At 40.9% G+C, this 20,950-nt stretch overlaps 1 protein-coding gene across 1 annotated transcript in view; it reads left to right on the top strand.

The window, feature by feature from the left end:
* LOC309660383 (putative cation-transporting ATPase 13A5) overlaps positions 1-20,950 on the top strand; it is a 122,823-nt gene that overhangs the window by 75,762 nt on the left and 26,111 nt on the right. The window contains 9 exon segments of the mRNA XM_082460975.1: positions 3,354-3,394; positions 3,398-3,500; positions 4,300-4,460; positions 6,778-6,903; positions 8,028-8,107; positions 10,493-10,535; positions 12,420-12,529; positions 17,590-17,686; positions 19,703-19,775. Of these exon segments, the coding sequence (XP_082317101.1) occupies positions 3,354-3,394; positions 3,398-3,500; positions 4,300-4,460; positions 6,778-6,903; positions 8,028-8,107; positions 10,493-10,535; positions 12,420-12,529; positions 17,590-17,686; positions 19,703-19,775 (834 nt within the window).

Below are 20,950 nucleotides of genomic sequence, written 5' to 3'. Positions count from 1 at the left end.
TCATACAGTTGGCACTTTGAACGACCTCCAGAATCCTTTAGATATGTCTTCTTTCAAGAATCAGTAGTATACCTCCCTTGGGTCTGGATAGGTAGTGAGTGCAAATTGAGTTCCTTATATGAAGTAGAATTCAGTATTCTTAATTACATTCAGGAGATAAATTGTCCTCAGCAGAGGACAATCTGTAGATTATTTTTTCTTTCAAAGTTTCTCAGTTTTTAAAGTTTGTTTTTGAATTGTTTATGACAAAGGAGTAAAGAAATACCGTGGACAATTGAATAACAAATCATCTGCATCACTTATCTTTGATTTTGTGTTGCTGGTAGAGAGAACCTCAGTTATATACAATTATTAACCACTCTGCACAAGATGTGGATATCCTCAGTTCCACATTACTATTTACAACCTAAGTCTATCTACTCTAATATAATCAGTAATCACCGTCCCTTCCTTACCCTGTGTCTATTTCCCCCATCTATAAAATGTGAGATTGGGTGATCTCTAAGGAGCCTTTCGCCATGACATTTTAATCTTCTAAATAGAATCACAAATATATGCGGTTCACAAATATATGAACGGCACTCTCAGGTTTAACATTCAAGGTGTTAGCTATTCTTGAGCAAGCATAAAGACCATAACACACAGGATTTTGTAAATTTTCAAGATACAAATTTTAATAATGAAGGTTAAGGTCATGTGTGAAGACGAGGTTTATGTTGCTAGAAGTGGAGTGTAGCCACCACCCAGCTGTCACATACAAATTAAACTGTGATGTTCTCATTTACAAGCCACCAGTGAGAGAGACATTATTATAAATATGACAAAATAAGAAAATGAGGATAAATGTGCTAGATTTCCAACTATCCCAGGTTTTCCCAGAGAATATCAGGAGCCTATTTATCATGCTTCCTAGAATATAGTTATTATTTTCAAACAGGGTAAAAGAATAGGGTTTTGATTTTTTTTTTTTTAGAGTCAAATTATATTTAGCAGAAATTTCCAATTAGGAAAATCAAAACGTATAAAAAACCGGCATCATAAAGGGGAAGTAGAAGAATTTCCTGAGACGACTTAGGGGGAAAAAAACCCAGGAGAAATACCTTATCAAGATTCACCCTTTCATGAGTTTAGCCAATTTCTATTGAGCTTGACTATGTATTGGATGTCCCTCAAGGCACTGAGGATTCAGAAGTGAATAAAATCAAATCCTTGTCCTCACAAAGCTTATATCCTCATTGGGGGAAATAATTACTAAAGTTAATCTATAAAATATTGTCAGGCAGTGATAAATGCCCTGAAAGAAGAAATAAAGCAGGTTAAAAGGATTTTAAAAATGACAGAGAGCACCATATTACATGGGGAGATTAGGGAAGTCCTCTGAGGAGGTAACATTTGAACAGAGATCTGAGTAAAGTCAGGGAGCAGAGCATGCAAGTATCCAGGGGCGGAGCACTGCAGGCGATAGGAATAGTGGATGCAACAGGCCTCGACACAGGATTTTGCTAGAATGTTGTAGAATCCCAGATACCCAAGTGCCTGAAGCAGTGAACAAGGGAAGAGTCATAAAACAGAGACCCAAAGCAGAATACATTGGTGAGAAGATTTTGGAATCTTTCTTTTAGTTCTAGTTAATGAGAAAATATTAATCCAATTTATAATAGAAAGTCATGAAGTTAAATGATGAGAATTTAACAAATTCTGTATTAAGGTGGATTTTCTTTTATAATATTCTCTAAGATCACGAGGCAGGATTCATGTCTGATTACCTGAGTATTCACCAACGTGCCTAATGTAGGATCTAAAATAAAGTAGTAATTTAGTAACTGGACTGTGGAACGAAGGATGTAGCTACCTATACTCTACTCCAGAGAGAAGTTTCTTCATTGTATTCTTATCCACGTTTGAACTATTTCTTTATTTTTTCTTTTTTTTTAAAGGATATTTATTTTACTTTTTTTCTTTAAAGGAATTCCTTTTTTTTTATTTTTATTTTTTATTTATTTATTTATTTATTTAGTTTCGGCTGTGTTGGGTCTTTGTTTCTGCGCGAGGGCCTTCTCCAGTTGCGGCAAGCGGGGGCCACTCTTCATCGCGGTGCGCGGGCCTGTCACTGTCGTGGCCTCTCCCGTTGCGGAGCACAGGCTCCAGACGTGCAGGCTCAGTAATTTTGGCTCACGGGCCTAGTCGCTCCGTGGCACGTGGGATCCTCCCAGACCAGGGCTCGAACCCGTGTCCCCTGCACTGGCAGGCAGACTCTCAACCACTGCACCACCGGGGAAGCCCTGAATTATTTCTTATCATGAAATTCAACTCTGATTTTTTTCTTAAAGAAGTTTACTGACCATGTGATCATTTCCCTCCCAAGTCCTACTAACATGCTAGAAAAGAAATAGTTTCAAAGAAAACTAGAGAAGCAATAAATGTAGATGAGAGATTTCTACATATTTCTGTAAGATGTAAAGTAAGTGGAGGAGTGGTATCTGAATCAGCAGGATAGAAGAAGCTATAGCTTATACCAAGCCAGAGAGAGAGAGAGAGAGATTGCAAGAGGAAAGTTGGTTCACCCTGTAGAACCCCAGAGAGAACGAGACTCTGATATGTCATGTACTGTGGAAGGTGGAGATGAGACTGAGGACGGTGAACATGGGGGATGAACTGACAGCAGGCACAGAGGTTGGTTTCCTAGGTCTCCCTATCCTTCCTCTTCCTCTCCCTGCAATCTTAACTCCACTCTGGACAGAAAAAGGAAAAAATGAGGGATCAAGAAAGAGCTCTTGGCCCCCAAATTTACTTTTTAAAAAACACCTGAGATTTATTTTATTTTAGAGGAGAGGTCCCACTACCTAATGTAACCCAGTTAGACTCCAAGCCTCCCATTTCAAATTCTGAAAACTCTTCAAACCCTTGGCTGATGTCATGTATTTACTGGATGTTACAGATGGAGGCTGAAATAAATGATTCCATATTCAACTATTACTATAGTATCCTGTATGCAATATGTACTTAATAAATGTCCACTAAACTAAAATGCTTACAAGCTAAAAAAGTTTTAAAAATACATGACTAACAAAAAATTTTAAAAACCAAAAGAAGAGTTGGAAGATAAACACATTGTTTTAAAAAAATGGAGTTGAAAAACTGGAAGAAGCAGCTAAAAGATATAAAAGTAATCACCTCTGAGAAGGAGAAGGAGTGGGGTGCCGTGAAGACAGGGGCTATTGGTTTTCATTACTATAAACTTTTGGGTTCTTTTTGATTTTTTAAACCTGTGCATGTATTACATTGATAAAACTTAGAAATTTCAAAACGAAGAAATAAATCCTTGTTGAGATTATATGGATACACTTTAATAGTGACTTTCTTCCAAATCCAAAGAGAGAAGGTGGAGTCAGAGTGAACATTGCTGGGACTTCTCATAATGGAGAATCACTTGAAAAAGGAAACAAAACCAGTCTTGAAGGAACTGAGCGAGGCCTGCATCAGGACTGCGATGATTACCGGTATGGGTTTCAGGAGGCCTGTCAAATTACATGTATCCCAGGCATAAGCAAAAGACCATGTGAGCTGAGTGAGTTCATGTGACTGAGGCCGAGAAAACAAAACTTGGCTGTCAAGTTTGTTACCCTGTGCTCCAGTTACCTGGGAATATGTGTAGCTCCCCTGCCCAGCACGACCCCGAGCTTTGGAGGCAAGGACCGTAGCTCATTCTCTTTGTCTAATGCCCTCTGTTCCTACCCAGGATCTGTGCAGGGCTAATAGGCTCACAGCAAATGTTGAAAGAAGAGAATCGGATTCTCATCAAGAACCCCAGTGAAACCTCTGTGTAAAGGGGGTGAGACCCTGCTGGACTGTCCTTCAGGGCGGTGGGGTAGGCATGGCCTGTGATGATCAAATCCAACATGGCCGGCCCTAAGTGCTTTTTTCCTTTACTTAATTGGAATCCAGATCCCAAGAATAGTTTTATGTTATCAGACGAGGCCCATATAACTTTCACCACTGACAGCTGTCAGTCTTCTGAGGATTAGTCGTAAAGCACTTAAATATTTATTTATTCACTTGTGCATGTTTTGGAAATATGTGACGTTCTGGGACATGATGCTGTTATGGGAGGGAAATGCAGACGTAGTGTTTGGGCACCCGTGGCAGATAGGCCTGATAAACGGTTATGAAAAAAGCAGAAAGTGATAAATGCCCCCAAGAGCACCAACATTGTGGTACAGTCACTCAGAGGAGGGAGAGCTCAGTTCTGGATGCTGAGAGGTTTCTACACAAAGCAAGCCCACTTCCTTTGTCATCTAGGTGACAACCTTCAAACAGCCATTACTGTTGCAAAGAATTCTGAAATGATTCCTCGAGGGAGCCACGTGATCCTTGTTGAAGCCAATGAACCCGAAGAGTTTGTCCCTGCCTCCGTGACCTGGCAGCTGGTAGAGAACCAAGAGAGTGGGCCTGGAAAGAATGTGAGTGAATGTTACAAGGCTCCTGCATGGGCCAGAGCAGATGGAATACAGCCCTGACCCTGGGCAGCTCTCTCTTGGCATTAGAAGTCACCACAATAATAATCCCTCCCATCTGCCCAGAGTTTTACTGTTTGAAAAGCTTTTAGCAATTCCGCCGGCACTTCTCAGTCTTGGCTTCATGTAGAAACTACCCAGAAGAGTTTTTAAGCTTCCAAAGCCAAGACTACGGATTCAATCAGAATCTCTGGGCTGGGAACTGACATCAGTCCTTCCCCCGGTGATTCCAATGGGCAGATGTGGCTGAGAACCACTGATTTACATCCATGGTTCCCACTTGATCCTCAGTTACCCTACACAGTTGAGCAAACTATTCATTTTACAAATGGGAAAACTGAGGCCTAGAGAGGTAAGCTTGCCCAAAACACACACCGGTGAGCTGCAGAGCAGGAAATCAAAATTCTCTCCGTTTGATCACCCCCACCCCCAACCCATGGGCATTTAGACTGCACTATACCGGTGACATGATATGAACAGATATTGGGCTTCTCTAGGTAGCCAGCTTCCTGTGCACTTACCCCAGGACAGCTCTTTCACGTGAAGAGAATGGGCTGCAACCTGACATTTCCTTACTAAATGTAGCACCTCAGCCTTTGTGTGAATTCAAAGAGATGGCCCTCTAGGTGATAAATTACAAAAAAGCTCCCTTCCTCCAGGTTGACCAGCCCTTCAGATTGTTCAGTGTCGAGTAGGCCTTTGTGCAGCACACAAGCTGCACAGCTGTACAGAGTGGCCGTACCCCTACCCTGTGAAGAGGTGTGTTAACTTGGCTCAAATCCATTGTACGGACTGTGAAAGATGACAGCTCTGTCTCTGCTTTCAGCGGATTTCTGGTGCTGATTTCCTTGCGAGCCCACTTGCCTCAGCATCCAGGCATGTTGCCTCAGCTGCACCGAGTGATGAAACTCAGATCCTCACTAATTTTTTTTCGAAGTGCTTAACATTATTTATTCAAGAAAAATTAGTTTGCTTGTACCTATATACATTTTTAACACAGATGGTATACTTTAAAAAATTTATTTTATTGAAGAATAGCTGATTTACAATGCTGTGCTAGTTTCTGCTGTACAGCAAAGTGATTCAGTTATACATCTATATATTCTTTTTCATAGTCTTTTCCGTTATGGTTTATTACAGGATACTGAATATAGATACTCACTACTTTTTAATAAAGAGTCCACTTATGAGCTTAATGCCTCTCCTGAAGGTTTGTCATTGCAGGGAGCAGTCGCATCATAGCCTCAGGCTTTCCTGCTCCTCTCTGGCTCCCTCCCACCCCACTTTCTCTCCCCAATTTCCAAGAAAAGCACAGGGAATCCAGTCCCTGCCTCAAGTGAACACTTTACAGCAAGTCTTTGGTTGGCGGTTTTACAATGGAGGTTGGAAGGGGAGGGGTGTATCATCTTGCCCCCCAGTCTAGTACATCAAAATGTTTTTTCTTCCAAATACAATGCTTCCCCCAGTGAATTCCTCTAATGAAGAAAAGGTTCTCATCTTTTATACTATCTGAATTTAGAGTCCGACACAAATGTAAGACCCTCTGAAAAATGTTGCATCAACAGCCGTTACCAGCTGCTATTGACATGATGAATGCATACACAGTCATCAGATGCTTTCTCTTGGAGCTGAGCCAGCTGGGGCTAGAACCCAGTGATAGGGCTACACTGACAGGTGAAAAACAGGACAGAGAGGGTTTCAGAAAAGGAGTAGCGCTGGTGCAGGGGTCACAGGATGTGGAAGAGGATCTGGGCACCGGGAGGGAAGAGGTTACCTGTGGGGTGGGGAGAGGTCAGGTTAGGCTCTGAAGAGTCTACCTATTGTACAGGGAAGAAATTGGGACATGATTTTTGAATGAATGAATGGTAAGAGATCTTAGGAAACAAAAGGTTGCATGAGGAGGAGAAGGAAGAGAAGGGAGGAATGTTTCCTCTTCTTCCTTGGAATCACTCATTGGTTCCTTGGAATCATTCACTGGTACCTTGGAATGATTTCCTCAGTAGACTGACATCACACGTATTATCTCCCAGAATAGGATACAGAGCATCATGTTGCGAAAGTATTCTCTGCTCATATAATTTGCGGGGGGAGCATTTTGAGTATCTTCTTCATATGTGTCTAAGTTCTATGGGTAAATTCCATATTGTGTATTTGCTGGTCCTCACCCTGTTGTGTAACATGAATACACTTCCTTCCATAAAATGTAGGAAAGCAACAACATTCCTTAAGAACCAATGTAGAAATAATGCCCTTTTGAGTTTAGGAAACCTACATTAACATTGGAAACAGTTCAGTGCCTGATGGAGAAAGAGGGGGCTGTTACCATTTCGCAGTGAGTGGGAAATCATACCAAGTGATATTTCAGCATTTCAACAGCTTGCTTCCAAAAGTAAGTACTGGAGAAATGATGTGTTTTGTTTTGCTCCTCAAACTATTGAGATTAAAAAGGGTAAGAGAACAGTGAAGGGGATGATCAGCGAGGTTATCTCAGAGTTGGGAAATAAACACCCCCAAACAGGCACTGCTCCTTCAGGAGTTTCCCGCCCCCCTAAGCTTCCTGATCCTGCACATGCGCACGGCCCCCTGTTCAGCGTTTGAGGCTGGTACTGCCCCTCGCCCCGCCCCTGGGGCCAGTCCAGCCCCTGCCTCCTTCCTCCCTCCCTCCCCAGCAGAGAGAACCTCCAGCTAGTTCCAAAGACGCTGCCTGCCTGTTTTTTTGTGTCTGTTTCTCTCTGAAAGCCACCAACTCATGTCAGGCTGAAATCTATTCACCTTCCTGCCTGGATTCTTAAATTACAGCAGAAGGAAACAAAGACTTCATGGTTTATTCTCAAAATCATTTGTTATCTTGTCGCTGTGTGTGTATTTTCAAATAGTGCCGTGCAGGGTTGTGCTGTCAGTGGGAAGGAGATAAGTGGAGAACGAGCCCAGGACAGCAACCATCTGTTAGCAGTGTCTTGAAAGTCCTGTCGCCTTACCAGTCAAGGACCATAGAATCTAGACCCCCAAGGCTTCTAGAAAGCTTTTAGTGCATTTCCTCATTGGAGAGACGGGAAAGCTGAGTCTCAGAGAGGTTGTCTCTTGCCTAAAGTTTGCACAGTTTGGGGCAGAGCTAGGAATAGAACCTTGATTCTCAACTCCTGATCTATTGCTCTTTCCTCTGCTTAGTCTTCAGTTACGGAGACAGTGTTTATTAAAAAGAACTGTATTTCCTTAAGCGTTTTAATCTTATATGCTGTTCTGCTTTTTAGTTACTTTTTATTCATTAGAGCTTACCCCATCTTGGAAATATGGCCTGGAACAAAGCAATAGACTTGTGATGGAAAACTGAAAGTGAAAGTTAAATATTAAAGTGTTAAATCCTCTTTTTTCCCTTTTCTGACATTTGGTCTAATGTCACACCACCCAATGCTATATTAAAACGGTGGCCAGGAGTAATTTTTCAGGACTGTTCTTTTATTTTAAAAGTGTTCATCTCCCTAATCTTATTGCAATCGTTGTTTTTCTCTTTAGATTCTGGTGAATGGAACCATTTTTGCAAGAATGTCCCCTGGGCAGAAATCTAGCCTCATTGAAGAATTTCAGAAATTAAAGTAGTTGTTATTGCATGAAAAGAGAGTGTATTTGTTATTTATTGCTGTGTAACAAATTACTCCAAAAAGTAGTGGCTTAGAATAACACCATTTATTTTTTTTTTACATTGCTGTGGGTCAGGAATCCAGGTGTGCTTAGCTGAATCTTCTGGTTCTAGGTCTCTCACAGGTGTAATGAGGTGTTGGCCAGGACTGCAATCAACTTGGGGGGGAAGGATCTGCCACCAGCCTCACTCATGTGTTGTTGGCAGGATTCAGTTTCTTGTGGGAGGTTGGGCTAAAGAGTCTCAGTTTTTCACTGGCTGTTGGGCAGAAGCCACCCTTGTTTCCTTGCCACGTGGGTCATTTCATAAGGAAGCTCACAGTGTGTCAGCTAGCTTCCATGAGAGTGAGCAAGCAAGAAGAGTTAGAGGGAGAGAGAGAGGGAGAGAGAGAAGTATGACCATTTTTTATATCTTCATCTTAGAAATAACATCTTATCCCGTCACTTTATTCCTTTCATTAGAAACAAGTTGCTAGGTCCAGTCCACACTCAAGGGAGGGCATTAGACGTCATGAATACCAGGAGGTGGGCCATTTTAGAAGCTGTCTACCCCGGAGAGCATTCCTTCTGTGGCCCATAGGGCACATCTTAGAGGAAGATCCCCTGCTTGGATATAGAGTATAGAAACAACAGGGGTTTGTACAGCTCAGAGTGGAAAAAAATGGAGAAGTGTGCGAGTTATCACCTGGAATTATTTGAGGTTGGTCCATCAGAAGCTGTGTGAATAATTTCAGGTCCTCCAGGAAGGAGATGAAATGGCATATTCACTGTTTTGGGTATAGAGGCCAAAGTCAGAAAAAGAAAAAGTCCTTTCTTATCTCCTTCAAAAATACAGATGACCAAGTCACATCAGAGTGAAACGGTTCTTCTTGAGACCAGACCTATGATTACTTGCTGAGACTGTTACAATTTCTGGACTGCAGATTTCTGGAAAGTGAAAAGGAATGGAGAGTAGTGGAACTTAGATAATTGCTGATAAGTAGTAAGTAAAATCAAGAGATTGCCTTTGACTATTATTTTTTGTTGCCCAAGCATTCTTAGGGAAGTTTCCAAAACTGCTTATTAACTCCCATAATGCCTCGAGGCTGGGTTAGTAACCAGTGTCTAAAATGACTATTTTACTTACATGGTCATTATATGATATTGGCTGAAGAAAGTAATTTTACCCTTCTCAAATACCTGAGAAATGTTGCCAACTTAAATGCTTATTTTTGAAAAGCTGTATTCCCCTAAAGAAAAATCAATTCAGGAGGATATATGCTGTCTCAGAATAAGTTATCCTCTCAATTTCCAGATCTTGATCTTCATTCAGAATTTATCCTTTATTCAGACAACACTAGAAGATGTAAGATTCCTCGTGTGATATAAAGACTAAATATGTACTTTACGCCTGAAGAAAGGAAGCCATTTTCAGCAAATGTGTATAGTCTTGATATGTACATGAACACAAACAAATGTTTATAGGGTGATTTTCATATATACTAGCCAAATAGTGGGTTAAACCATATGAATCTGTTTACATGTGACCATTTTTGACCAATAAAGATGGCTGTTTCTTATGTTACAACTAATAATAAGGAAATTCTCTGAGAACTTCATTTTTCCCTGTATTGTGTTATTTCAGGTGTTTTTGGCAAGTTACCACTGAGTCTTTAATACTATTGCCATTAATCAATACCTCCAATGTATTATTTACTTATAATAGAAGACAGAGTGTGTCTTGCATCAGAAACTCCTTTTCTTTAGTAACAGCTTTAAAATTGACTCTTCCCTTTATACTGTTGTGTTTGTACACCAAACTGGTATAGGTGGGGGGCATGTTATCTCATTTCCACTCCAAGATGCATCAAGAATATGTGTATATATCGCTAGTTATATCTGTTAAACCGTTTCCCAAATGTTTCCCTCCCTAGTGTCTACATGTTAAACTTTCAGCGGCAGTCAGCAACCAAAACACAGATGGACTAGGTTGTGATCTGTGCATTAGGGTGTGGAAAGTGCTGTGATTATGACAGCACACACTTCAGCTTGGTCTTGGTGGATATAATCCAGTAGGACTTCTTTTGAATTGTGTGATCATCTTTGTGGACATCTTTGGCAGTATCACCATCATTTCCGTGTGATTGATTGATTGAAACAATTTAAAGATACAAGGGCATTATCTCTCTGGGAATAGTTATCTCCAAGTCTTTTTCTTTCAGCCTGATTCCACATGTGTTCAGGAGACACACACACACACACATACACACACATCACGTGTGAGTTATGATGGAAGTTACTCAAGTGAGGCATTAAGCTTAATTAAAATTAAGCATTAATTTTTCTTATCCTTTCCCCTGCAGTTATTATGTAGGCATGTGTGGAGATGGAGCTAATGACTGTGGGGTGAGTAGAAATTACTTCTTCTAATGCAGGGGGTTCACTGATATCCCTTTTAAGGACCCCACGTCTCCTGGGGTCTGACTCTTCACCCTTCTGCCAACAATCACATCACTTAATCATTCTGATGTTTATATTCACTTCTACCGGAGTGTGGGTTGGATGTGGTTTAGAGTAAAGTGAGATGAGTCACTTCAGCTGTTTTCTAGCAACTCCTAGAATAATAAAGACAAGGAAAGGTTACATAGGCTCCCATATTTCAGACCCAAAAGGGACTTTTCAAGACTAGCTGGTTTAAATCTCTCCCGTTATAAATAAGGAAATGAGACTCAGGGAGGTGAATTCTTTTTTTTTTTTTCCTGAAGTCACGCAGCTGGTAAAGGCTTAATGAAGGAAGAATTTGAAACTGATGGTAAAGCTTTGAATTATGTGTAAATTGTGTTTATCCCTGCCAGATTTCTACACCAGGGTTACTTTTTACAAGTTGGCTATACCCCAAAATTCTTACACTCAGCAAAATCATAGACCAAATTATTTGGTCATTACATACAATAGCAAACCTAAATTACAAGATTCTCAGCAGATTACTTCTCTAACACAATAGAAGGCAGTGCATATTTTATAATCTGAGTTCCGAAGATATGGTTGAAACAGTAGCTCACCTTGAAGATTGATGTACATAAGAAAATATTTTAGGAGCTAATTTGTGAAACAAGAAGTAAAGAGAATTGTTTTGTATTTCCAAAGTCTATTAGATACTTAGGGTCTAGCTATTTGTTTTACTTCCTTCTTAAATATTTTCTTCAAAGTTCTGTGAAAAACTATGTTCATAATTAGAGATCTGTTATGAATTTTTCTGCCTCATACTTCATGAGAAGAAGCTAGTTTGTTAGTCCCCTCTTCCAAATCTAGAGTGAGTACCCATTCTCATTAATTATGTGGAATTTAGAACAAAACAAATAAACTGGATGTTATAAAGGACATAGTCTCTTCCTCCGAAGAGTTCATTATCTGATGGGGGAAAAAATCATGCATAAAACTAACCCTAACGTAAAGTAGATGGTCCTAAATTACATCACAGAGATATAAAATATTAAGGAAGAAAGGAGGAAGAAGGAAATATTCTAATATTAATTGAATATGAATTTCATGTATACTGGCCATAGTAACCAGGTACTTTGCACTTTCTACAGAGCTACAGAAATACGAAATCTCATTTTATGTTCATACAATTCTCATAGGATTAGGGGCTCACTGGCCTGCTCATTGGCTGCTCTCTGCTCTGGGCATTCTCTGGACAGTTTCCAGTCTTGATGAGAAATGAATTAGCCCTTATATCAGTGAGACAACGTATATTCTGGAACGATTCTCTGATGTGTGCATCTGGTCCTTTCCTCCAGTGAAGATGCTGTATGCCCCAAACTTCGTCCCAGCAGTTAGCTGGTTGGCTGGATCAGGCAGCCGACAGCCTAGGAAAAGGTGGGAATTAGTTTTTCCTATAGTTCATGAAGGTGGCCTGTTAAGTGTAAGAACTGTGATAGTAAAGGCCCTCACAAAGTTCCATCCAAATTCTGTCATCATTTTAATAGACTTCTCGAATGAGTCCTTCCACTTTCTTATCATGTCTACACCCCCTCAACCAATACACACACACACACACACACACACACACACACACACACACTCTTCTACCACTGGGTCATTGTTTACTTGGTGCCTCTTTAATTGGTGACTGTGTGGATCCAGCTGGAGGAGCAGCATAAACAGAGACCCAGGGGTGGAAGAGCGCAATGTTATCAACTCTATGATGTGAAGAGTAGCCTCGCGATGTTTGAAGAGTTAGAGCTTGGCCTGAGGAGTCGTGGGGGTAACATGGCTTTATCATTCCAGGCTTTGAAAATGGCTCATGCAGGCGTTTTGCTGTCAGAACAGGAGGCATCTGTGGCCTCCCCTTTCACCTTGGAAACAGCCAACATCGAGTGTGCATCTCATCTCATCAAGTAAGCCACCTATCCCCCTTCCATCCCCTGACCGACAGGCTCACTGTCTGGCTCTGGACAGAATTCAACTATAATTGAAAGTGATAAATGTCACAGCAGAGGCTTGGGTAAAGTGCTACTGAGTATCAATTAAGGGGGCCATGAGTGCTGCTTGAGAATGCTGGTAAAAGCAACAAAAAGGTGACTTATGCTGAGCTTTAAAGGATACATGGCTGTGTCATTTGGACAGCTGAAAACTAGAGTTGATATTTAAAAACCGATTGTATATCTTACTTCTCTCCTTTATTTTGTATGTTGGATGCTTACTGGAACCTTTATCTCAGGAGTTGGGGATGCGGGGGAAGCAGAAAAGGAACCCTCCACCAGAAAGCTTCCCCCAATAGTGTTATATCTCCAGAATACAAATTAGTGAATATCCAAAGTGATTGCACCAGAGACTTTTACAATGGATTGGCAATTGGATTAGGGAAGGGGAAGGAATTAAAAACTGTTTATTTTCCCAGTATAGCTCCCTTACATCCACTGCACTCTCATTTCTGATCTTGTCTCTACTCATATTTGGTTTGGTCTAATTATTATCAATTAAATAAAGGTTTTATTGGCTAAATAACTAACAAACAACCATAAACCCTATGATGTGATCCAGGCCAGTAGCTATATGTAGAGATTCATGAATTTTTTTTTTTTTAAATTATTTATTTATTTGGTTGCACCGGGTCTTATTTATTTATTTATTTTTATATCTATTTTTGGCTGTGTTGGGTCTTCGCCTCTGCGCGAGGGCTTCCTCCAGCTGCGGCAAGCGGGGGCCACCCCTCATCGCGGTGCGCGGGCCTCTTCACCATCGCGGCCTCTCCCGCTGCGGAGCACAGGCTCCAGACGCGCAGGCTCAGCAGCTGTGGCCCACGGGCCCAGTTGCTCCGCGGCATGCGGGATCCTCCCAGACCAGGGCTCGAACCCATGTCCCCTGCATTAGCAGGCAGACTCTCAACCACTGCGCCACCAGGGAAGCCCATGAATTATTATTCTTAACCAGTGTTTTGATTGCAATATTAGGCACTCAGTATTTGCATGTACATTTGCTCTAAATTAATGTTAAAGCACTTAAATAATGACATTTTTAGGGATCCCTGCTATGGCTCAAACTCCAGGCTGACAATGGAGAAGGATGATATAACATCCAAGTAGCACATAAAGATATAAAACAATAGAAGGCCCGGTTTCTATGAAAACTCCCAGTACTGGGCCTTGAGACTTCCCTGGCGGTCCAGTGGTTAAGACTCAGTGCTTCCACTGCAGAGGGGCACGGGTTCGATCCCTGGTTTGGGAACTAAGTTTCCGCATGCCACATGGCACAGCCAAAAAAAAAAAAAAAGAAATCTACTCATACAGTTAAGTATAAAACATCAGGTTTTTTTTTTCATTTAACATACCTTTTTTTATTGAAGTATAGTTGATTTGCAATGTTGTGTTAATTTCTGCTGTACAGCAAAGTGACTCAGTTATACATACAATTTCCTTTTTAAAAATATTCTTTTCCATTATGGTTTATCACAGGATACTGAATATAGTTCCCTGTGCTATACAGTAGGATCTTCTTGTTTATCCATCCTGTATATAATAGTTTGCATCTGCTAATCCCAACTTCCCACTCCATCCCTCCCCCACCCCCCCCTTGGCAACCACAAGTCTGTTATCTATGTCTGTGAATCTGCTTCTGTTTCATAGATAAGTTCATTTGTGTTGTATTTTAGATTCCACATATAAGTGATATCATATGGCATTTTTCTTTCTGACTTACATCAGGTTTTATACTTTGTGCATACATTTTTTTCCCTCTGATTTTTCCTGTAATACTGCGGGGTAACTTCAGGCCATCGTCACGGCCGATGGTCTGGAGCACATCACAGAATCTTGAGGTTTATACAAAAAAAGACAACCACGAAGTTCTCAGCATGTCCCTTGGTGCATCTGAATGTGCAGCGGCCGTTGGGAATTACCTAAATGTGCTAGCCTCTGTGTGACTGCAAAGCAGCAAGACAGCTTGACCCCTCTCCCTGAGTACTGGGTGCCTGTACCTGTGTCCTTCCTGCCCTCAAACAGCATCACCTCCCCTACCTTCAAAGCAGCTTCCCTTGCTAACTCCCATGCTTTCTGCTTCCGAGGACCATTTGGTCCTTAGAGTCCATCTTTGAGGCTCAGAACCTCAGAGTGCTTTTAACTCTTTCCTCTTTCTCATCCCTGGTGAGCCAGGCATTATGTTTTAGTGGTGTGTCTTTTGGAGAGTCTCTCCAAGCCTTACCCTTACTATCTCTATTGCCTGAACCTGGTTTGTGTCATGGTGACTACAAATCCGGAGTGCTCGGAACACTTGCCAGACTTCATGCTTCCCATCATCAACACAACCCATGCAGGTCTTTTAAAATATTGTGCTTGAAAATGTGGTGGATTAAGAATGAGACAGAGCTTTGAGCTGGAGGACTCACATTCCAGTAAAGGGTATAGATATATGCAGATGTAATCGCATAACACAGAATCTTCTGCCTGATGAGTAAGAGGTGCTCAATAAATTAGCTTTAAATAAATGAACGTCCCAATAATACAGTCATCGTTCCAGTAGTTCAGGATGATAACTCAAGCCAAAAGGGGAGGTTTCAAAGGAAGGTTGCAATTTGAAGGATGGATAGGATGTATGGAAACGCGAAGGAGGTGGGAGGGAATTCCAGGTGGGGGAATGGAGAGGCCATGTTCAGAAGTGGGGTTTTCACTGGAGAGTGCAGGGGCCTGATAGCCAAACTGGGCTGGAAGGCTTCTCAGATGGGATCTGTGGAGGGGAAGCTGGAGTGCCAGGTGTGGAGGCCTCGCATAGGGGGTTCAAACTCCAGGACGGTTGCACCAAGTGCCTACTTGATTCATCCAAAAGACAGTGGCACTTGAACTTTGGATGCCCTTTCTCATGCCCAATGCATTTCTGGAGGCAATATACTGTTTTAAAATACAAGTCAGGATGTAAAATTTCTCTAGTGGCAGATGGCTTAGTAAGACTTCAGGGTTAGGCTGATTTTACCCTTGATACATGCCTAGTCCTGGGAAAACATCCTCTAGACGAGCAATGAGGTACAGTTTTAGGTACATGGGTCCAGATCCACAGGTTTCCATTTTTATTCTTTGAAACATGATTGACTTGTTATAGTTCAAGTCCTTTAGGGCAAGGACTATGCCTTATTCACTTCTCTGTTGCTGTGCCTACCACGGTACCTCAGAGCATTTGATGAACGTTTGTGGAATGCATTAAGTAAATGAGTGAGCCTCTTAAAATTCACAACCATTAGGAATAGCAGTCATTTTGGAGGCCCGTGCCAGGTGTGGAGGCCTCGCATAGTGGGGATTCAAACATTCTTTATGCCTTACCATTCTAGATTTTTGCACTTTTTTGTTTTTTTAAATCCAGGTGTCAGTTTTCCTGGAAATGTACAACTGCAGGAAAAAAGGATGAAATCACAAAGTGCATGTCAGAAAATGATCCAGGTTTCACATGCTTGCCATTCTCAGCCGGTCTTCTGCTCCACCCTCTGTGCTGAAAACAAAAAGGCAGTACCTCGCAGCCTGGTAGAAAACATCCACCCAAAGCATCCTGGCTCATCTCCTGCCAGAACCTTCTCACCTTGTCCAAGACAATGTGGTTGTTAGTTTGGCTCTTTGGGTTTTATTTCTCATGTCCCTGACCTGTTGACAAAGTTTGAGCAGTGGTGTCCATGTCACTGGAGACTGGAAACCAAGAGGATGTGGGCTGCCTCCCATGTGGATTCGCTTCTGCCTTGCTTGACAAGAGGAGGCTGCAGGAGGGCTTGTTTGCCAAGTTCCCCACTCCTCTTACTTTGGCCTGTCATAAGCCACCACCAACCAGACCCAGTTAAAGGAATAACAGTTCAAACAGAATTTTTTAAAGAGGGTAATATTTACTTTTTTATTATTATTTATTATTATTATTTTGGGGGGGGCTGCGTTGGGTCTTCGTTGCTGCGTGTGGGCTTTCTCCAGTTGCGACGAGTGGGGGCTACTCTTTGTTGAGGTGCATAGGCTTCTCATTGCAGTGGCTTCTCTTGTTGCGGAGCACAGGCTCCAGGCGCCCGGGCTTCAGTAGTTGTGGCACATGGGCTTTGTTGCTCCGCGGAATGTGAGATCTTCCTGGACCAGGGATTGAACCCGTGTTCCCTGCATTGGTAGGCGGATTCTTAACCACTGCACCACCAGGGGAATCTGGTAATATTTGCTTTTTTCTTTTTTATTGAAGTATAGTTGACATACAATATTATATTAGTTTCAGATGTACAACATAGTGATTTGACATTTACGTACATTATGAATTGATCACCATGATAAGTCTAGTAACCATCTGTCACCATACAAAGTTATTATAATATTATTGACTAGGGACTATTTACTGGCTAGCTGCAATTTTTACCATTGTCTTTATCTCTTTGGGTTCCCATACCAGCTCACATTATTACCCTGTGTTCTTCCTGGTGTATTGAAGCCAACAAACCCATTTCATCTCAAATATTGGCCCCACATCTACTCTACCTATAATGTGAGAGCACCTGGCCCTTAGCTTTATGTCTCTAAGGGACTTTAAAACACACACGGGGAGCAAGTGTTGCTAGGATGGAATGAATCACAGGCGAGTCAGTACTTGACATTTTGCACCTTGTCACAATGTATTGTGTTTATAATGTACATGTTAATCTTCTTAATTCATTGCAAGCTTGTTGAAAATAAGGACTGTGCCTGATTCATTTATATCCTCCGTGACTCTGAGCATAATGCTGGCACCTTATAAGCCTTAAATAAATGTGAACTTATGAATCAGTGGGTGAGGTAATGATTGAAGGAAAGAATGAGTGAGTGAATGAGTGGCTAAATGAATAACTGAGAGGATGAATCAGTGATTAAGTGAATGTATATCAGCAGGCTATTAAAATGAGCTCCTTTTAAAATATAAAAGAGACTGGGAGATGTGTGTCATATATAACCAGTTATTTTTATGTTTTCTTAAACAGAGAAGGCCTAGCTGCTCTTGTCTCATCCTTCGGGGTATTTAAATACTTGACCATGTACGGCATAATCCAGTTTATGCGTACATCACTGCTCTACTGGATATGAACTAAAATAATTTCTTCCCAGTTCTAATTGCATTTATATCCCTTGTATATTTGGGGGAGGTGGTGCAGCTCTTACACAGGATTTAATGTTTTATAAATAAATGACATTTCTCAAAATAGATGTCTACAAACTTGAGAACTTGATATAGCTGTGCATGAAACACAGATCTAGAAATAAGTAGATGTGGCTCAGTTTCTAGGAGTGTTGTTTTTCTCTAGATAACCTGAGACACTTGACCTCCTCCAGCCTCTATTTCTTCACTTAGAGTATGGAGAGAGCCTCAGGGCAGCCTAAATATAACTCAGCAGGAAATGCATCAGTCTCCAACTATGGAATATTTTTGGCAGACTAAGAAGAGATAAAAAGAATGAGAAGTTGTTGAATTTGACTTTGAAGGACTCAAAAACTGGAAAAATTCCCATACCGGAGCTTTAGTTCTGAACTTGCCGAGAACGTACACATGTCATTAGTAAAGGATTAACAATTCTGTAAAAATGTTTTGAAAAGACTTTTGAAATGAAATGATAAAAATAATCATCTAAGAATTAATTAGCTATATGGAAGAAATATGTATAGGTTGAAAGTAATCTGCATCGGTTCAGTCATAACTTACGCTACAGTAAAATGATCCACCACGCTCAGGGAACACTGTGAGGAGGGAATTATTTTACTGCTTTCCTGAGACATTTGAGTGGTGAAAGCAGGGACCACAGGACTCCAGCCTCAGTGGGCTATTGATTGCAAGAAGCATACACAGAGGCTAAGGGCCAACCAGGTGGGTAGAAACAAGAAATGGATTGAGAGTCAGGAAACCTGGATTCCAGTTCTGCCTCTATCACTAAGAACAAATTAGATCTTGCCCTTGGCTGAGCCTTTATCTGCCTCCGGGAAGTCAGGCTGACTGATTTCCAAAGCCCTTGATAGTTCCCTGAAAACTGCTCCCAGAATATAAAGTAAAGCTGTCTTTGAAAAGCCCTGTTCCATCTCACCCTGCTTATATATAATTTTACCATTCTGAGGGCAAAAGAATATGAGAAGGAAATGTAAAAAGACAGAGAAAGAATTGGAGGATGAGAGGGACACTGAGAAACTATTTGCATTCTCTGAAAATTACGAAAGCAGAATTTCAGTTCCAAAGTCTCCATGGATAGAGTTGGAACCGGTCTACTCTGAAGCCATTCACTCTGATGGTCTAGACCTAAGTAAGAGTGTCCTCCAAGGACCTTCACCTGGAAACATCTTGGCCTTGAGTTCACTCTCCAAAGGGCCAGAAATATTTTCATTTGCATCAATGTTGTTTGTAATATGCATAGAACCAGATTATGATTTAGTGCTCAGTCAACAGCTATGAAGCAGAGAAACAGACTTGGCAGCAAAAGGTATTGCAAGGCAAGTTCCTGGAGAGTATCGAGCTGACTTTCATGTTTAAATACTTCAGTTCCATAAATGTGAACTGAAAAGGAGTTCTATGTCTACACAAACCTTAGACAGGCAGGTGGTATACCAGAATGAAGTCTGCAATGGGCTTACTTGGGGTGGGGAACTTGTTCAGTTTGTGAAAGTAAATGGACTCCAAGAGAACGATGTTGTGAACTCAATCCATGGATGAGGATGGAGAGAAAAACGTGTTGAATGATTTGAGGCCTTGACTTCAAATTTTAAGTATGAAGTTCCCAGAAGAACTTTCAGGCTTTAATATCTTATGTTGAGAGTTCAACTATCCAGGCTGAGTCTACAGCTGCCAGAATTACTAGGGCCAATAAGGAGGGTGTTTCCCAACTGACTGATTCTCATTGCTAATATGGAATTAAGTTATACACTGGGAAAATAGTGATTTCGTTTTATTCTATCCAATGAGATGGTAAAGATGTTAGGTAAGTTCCTTTCTTCCTAAAGTGGGGGAGGAAAGTAACAGCTGCTTCCTGACCACTTTCAAGAAGAGTGTTGGGAATGATAAAGACTATATGATGGCAGAAGCCTCACTTATGTTTACTTTTCTTTCCTTTTCAGCAAGTACAGCTCTTTGGGATTTACCAGTATCTCATGCCAGATGTTGCTACTACCTTGATGGTCTGTTTAACAAGTAAGCTCTTTAGCAAAGTAAACCATATTAGTTGTATTTATCCATGAAATTCTAGAACTATTCATACAAATAAGAGGTTCTGACAATGACACATCTTAACTACCAAGACCTCATTACCTGTGAAGTTTCTGAAAGTGGTGTTGGCAGTAAGTTGAGGCTTCAAGTCCTCAGACTTGGCATTAATATGTCCTGATAGAAAATAGGTCTTAGCCTCACAAAATTGTCAACACATTCTCAGTTCTTTGTAGGTTTGTGTCTTGTACAAAGAAAAATGTACAAGAAATCTGGGAAGGGAAATCTTTGAAACCCAAAGGTCATTTTCCATTATTCAGCTATGCTTCACATTGACGTGAAACCAGACTTTTGCTAGGTCTTTGACGTTTGAGAACAAATGCTAGCGCTTTATTGTAGTGGAATTCTCTCAAAAGCAAGGTGTGGCTCACAGCAGCTGTTTCTTATTTCCTTCCTTTGAGATGACACTGATAAAGTATTTCCTACCAAGGAACTTAGAGCTTGATACTAACTCTTAGTAAGTGAGAAAGTTGACTGCCTCAACAGAGAGCAAAGAAAAAGAATGATATACTCATCTCCTTTTCCTTGTTCAACAGAGGAAGTGTTATGAAAAATAACAGATAAAACATGCAGCAATGCAGGATATTAACAACCTTGAGAATTTCATGTAGCATCTTAAAAACATGAAAGTGATATTGAGGTCATATATTATATTAACCCAATGACAAAATTTACCAGTGTCAGGGACGTAAGTAATATCAATTTTGATTCTTAGGGTTGAAATATCTATTTATAGCTCTCTAAAATATTTTCTATGTGTTATTAATATTCACGTGACTGGATCATTTTGAATCCTTGATATTGCTTCTAGAATGTTCTCTATTTTTTAAAGCAATTTGCATGATTTACTTGTGAAGATGGACAATGATGTTAAAAAGAAAAAAGAATACCAGGATGTTCCAAGAGCTAAGCTAGCAGGCGGTAGCATGAAAGTGAAGGCCATGGCCATCCTCTACAACTCCCTATCTCTGCGACCTTTAGGAAATTATTTACTAAATAAATAACTGACTCATATGAAAGGTCTTTATAAGGTTATGAGGATCAGATAAGATACCGAATGTAAAGTGTATAGTACAGTGCATCACACCCTGTAAGCACTCATT

The sequence above is a fragment of the Balaenoptera physalus genome, assembly GCF_965194825.1.
Source record: "Balaenoptera physalus genome assembly, chromosome: 4".
In the NCBI taxonomy this organism is placed as follows: Eukaryota; Metazoa; Chordata; class Mammalia; order Artiodactyla; family Balaenopteridae; genus Balaenoptera; species Balaenoptera physalus.
Note: the sequence above shows the minus strand (reverse complement) of the source record. Positions and strands in the feature narration are given on the sequence as shown.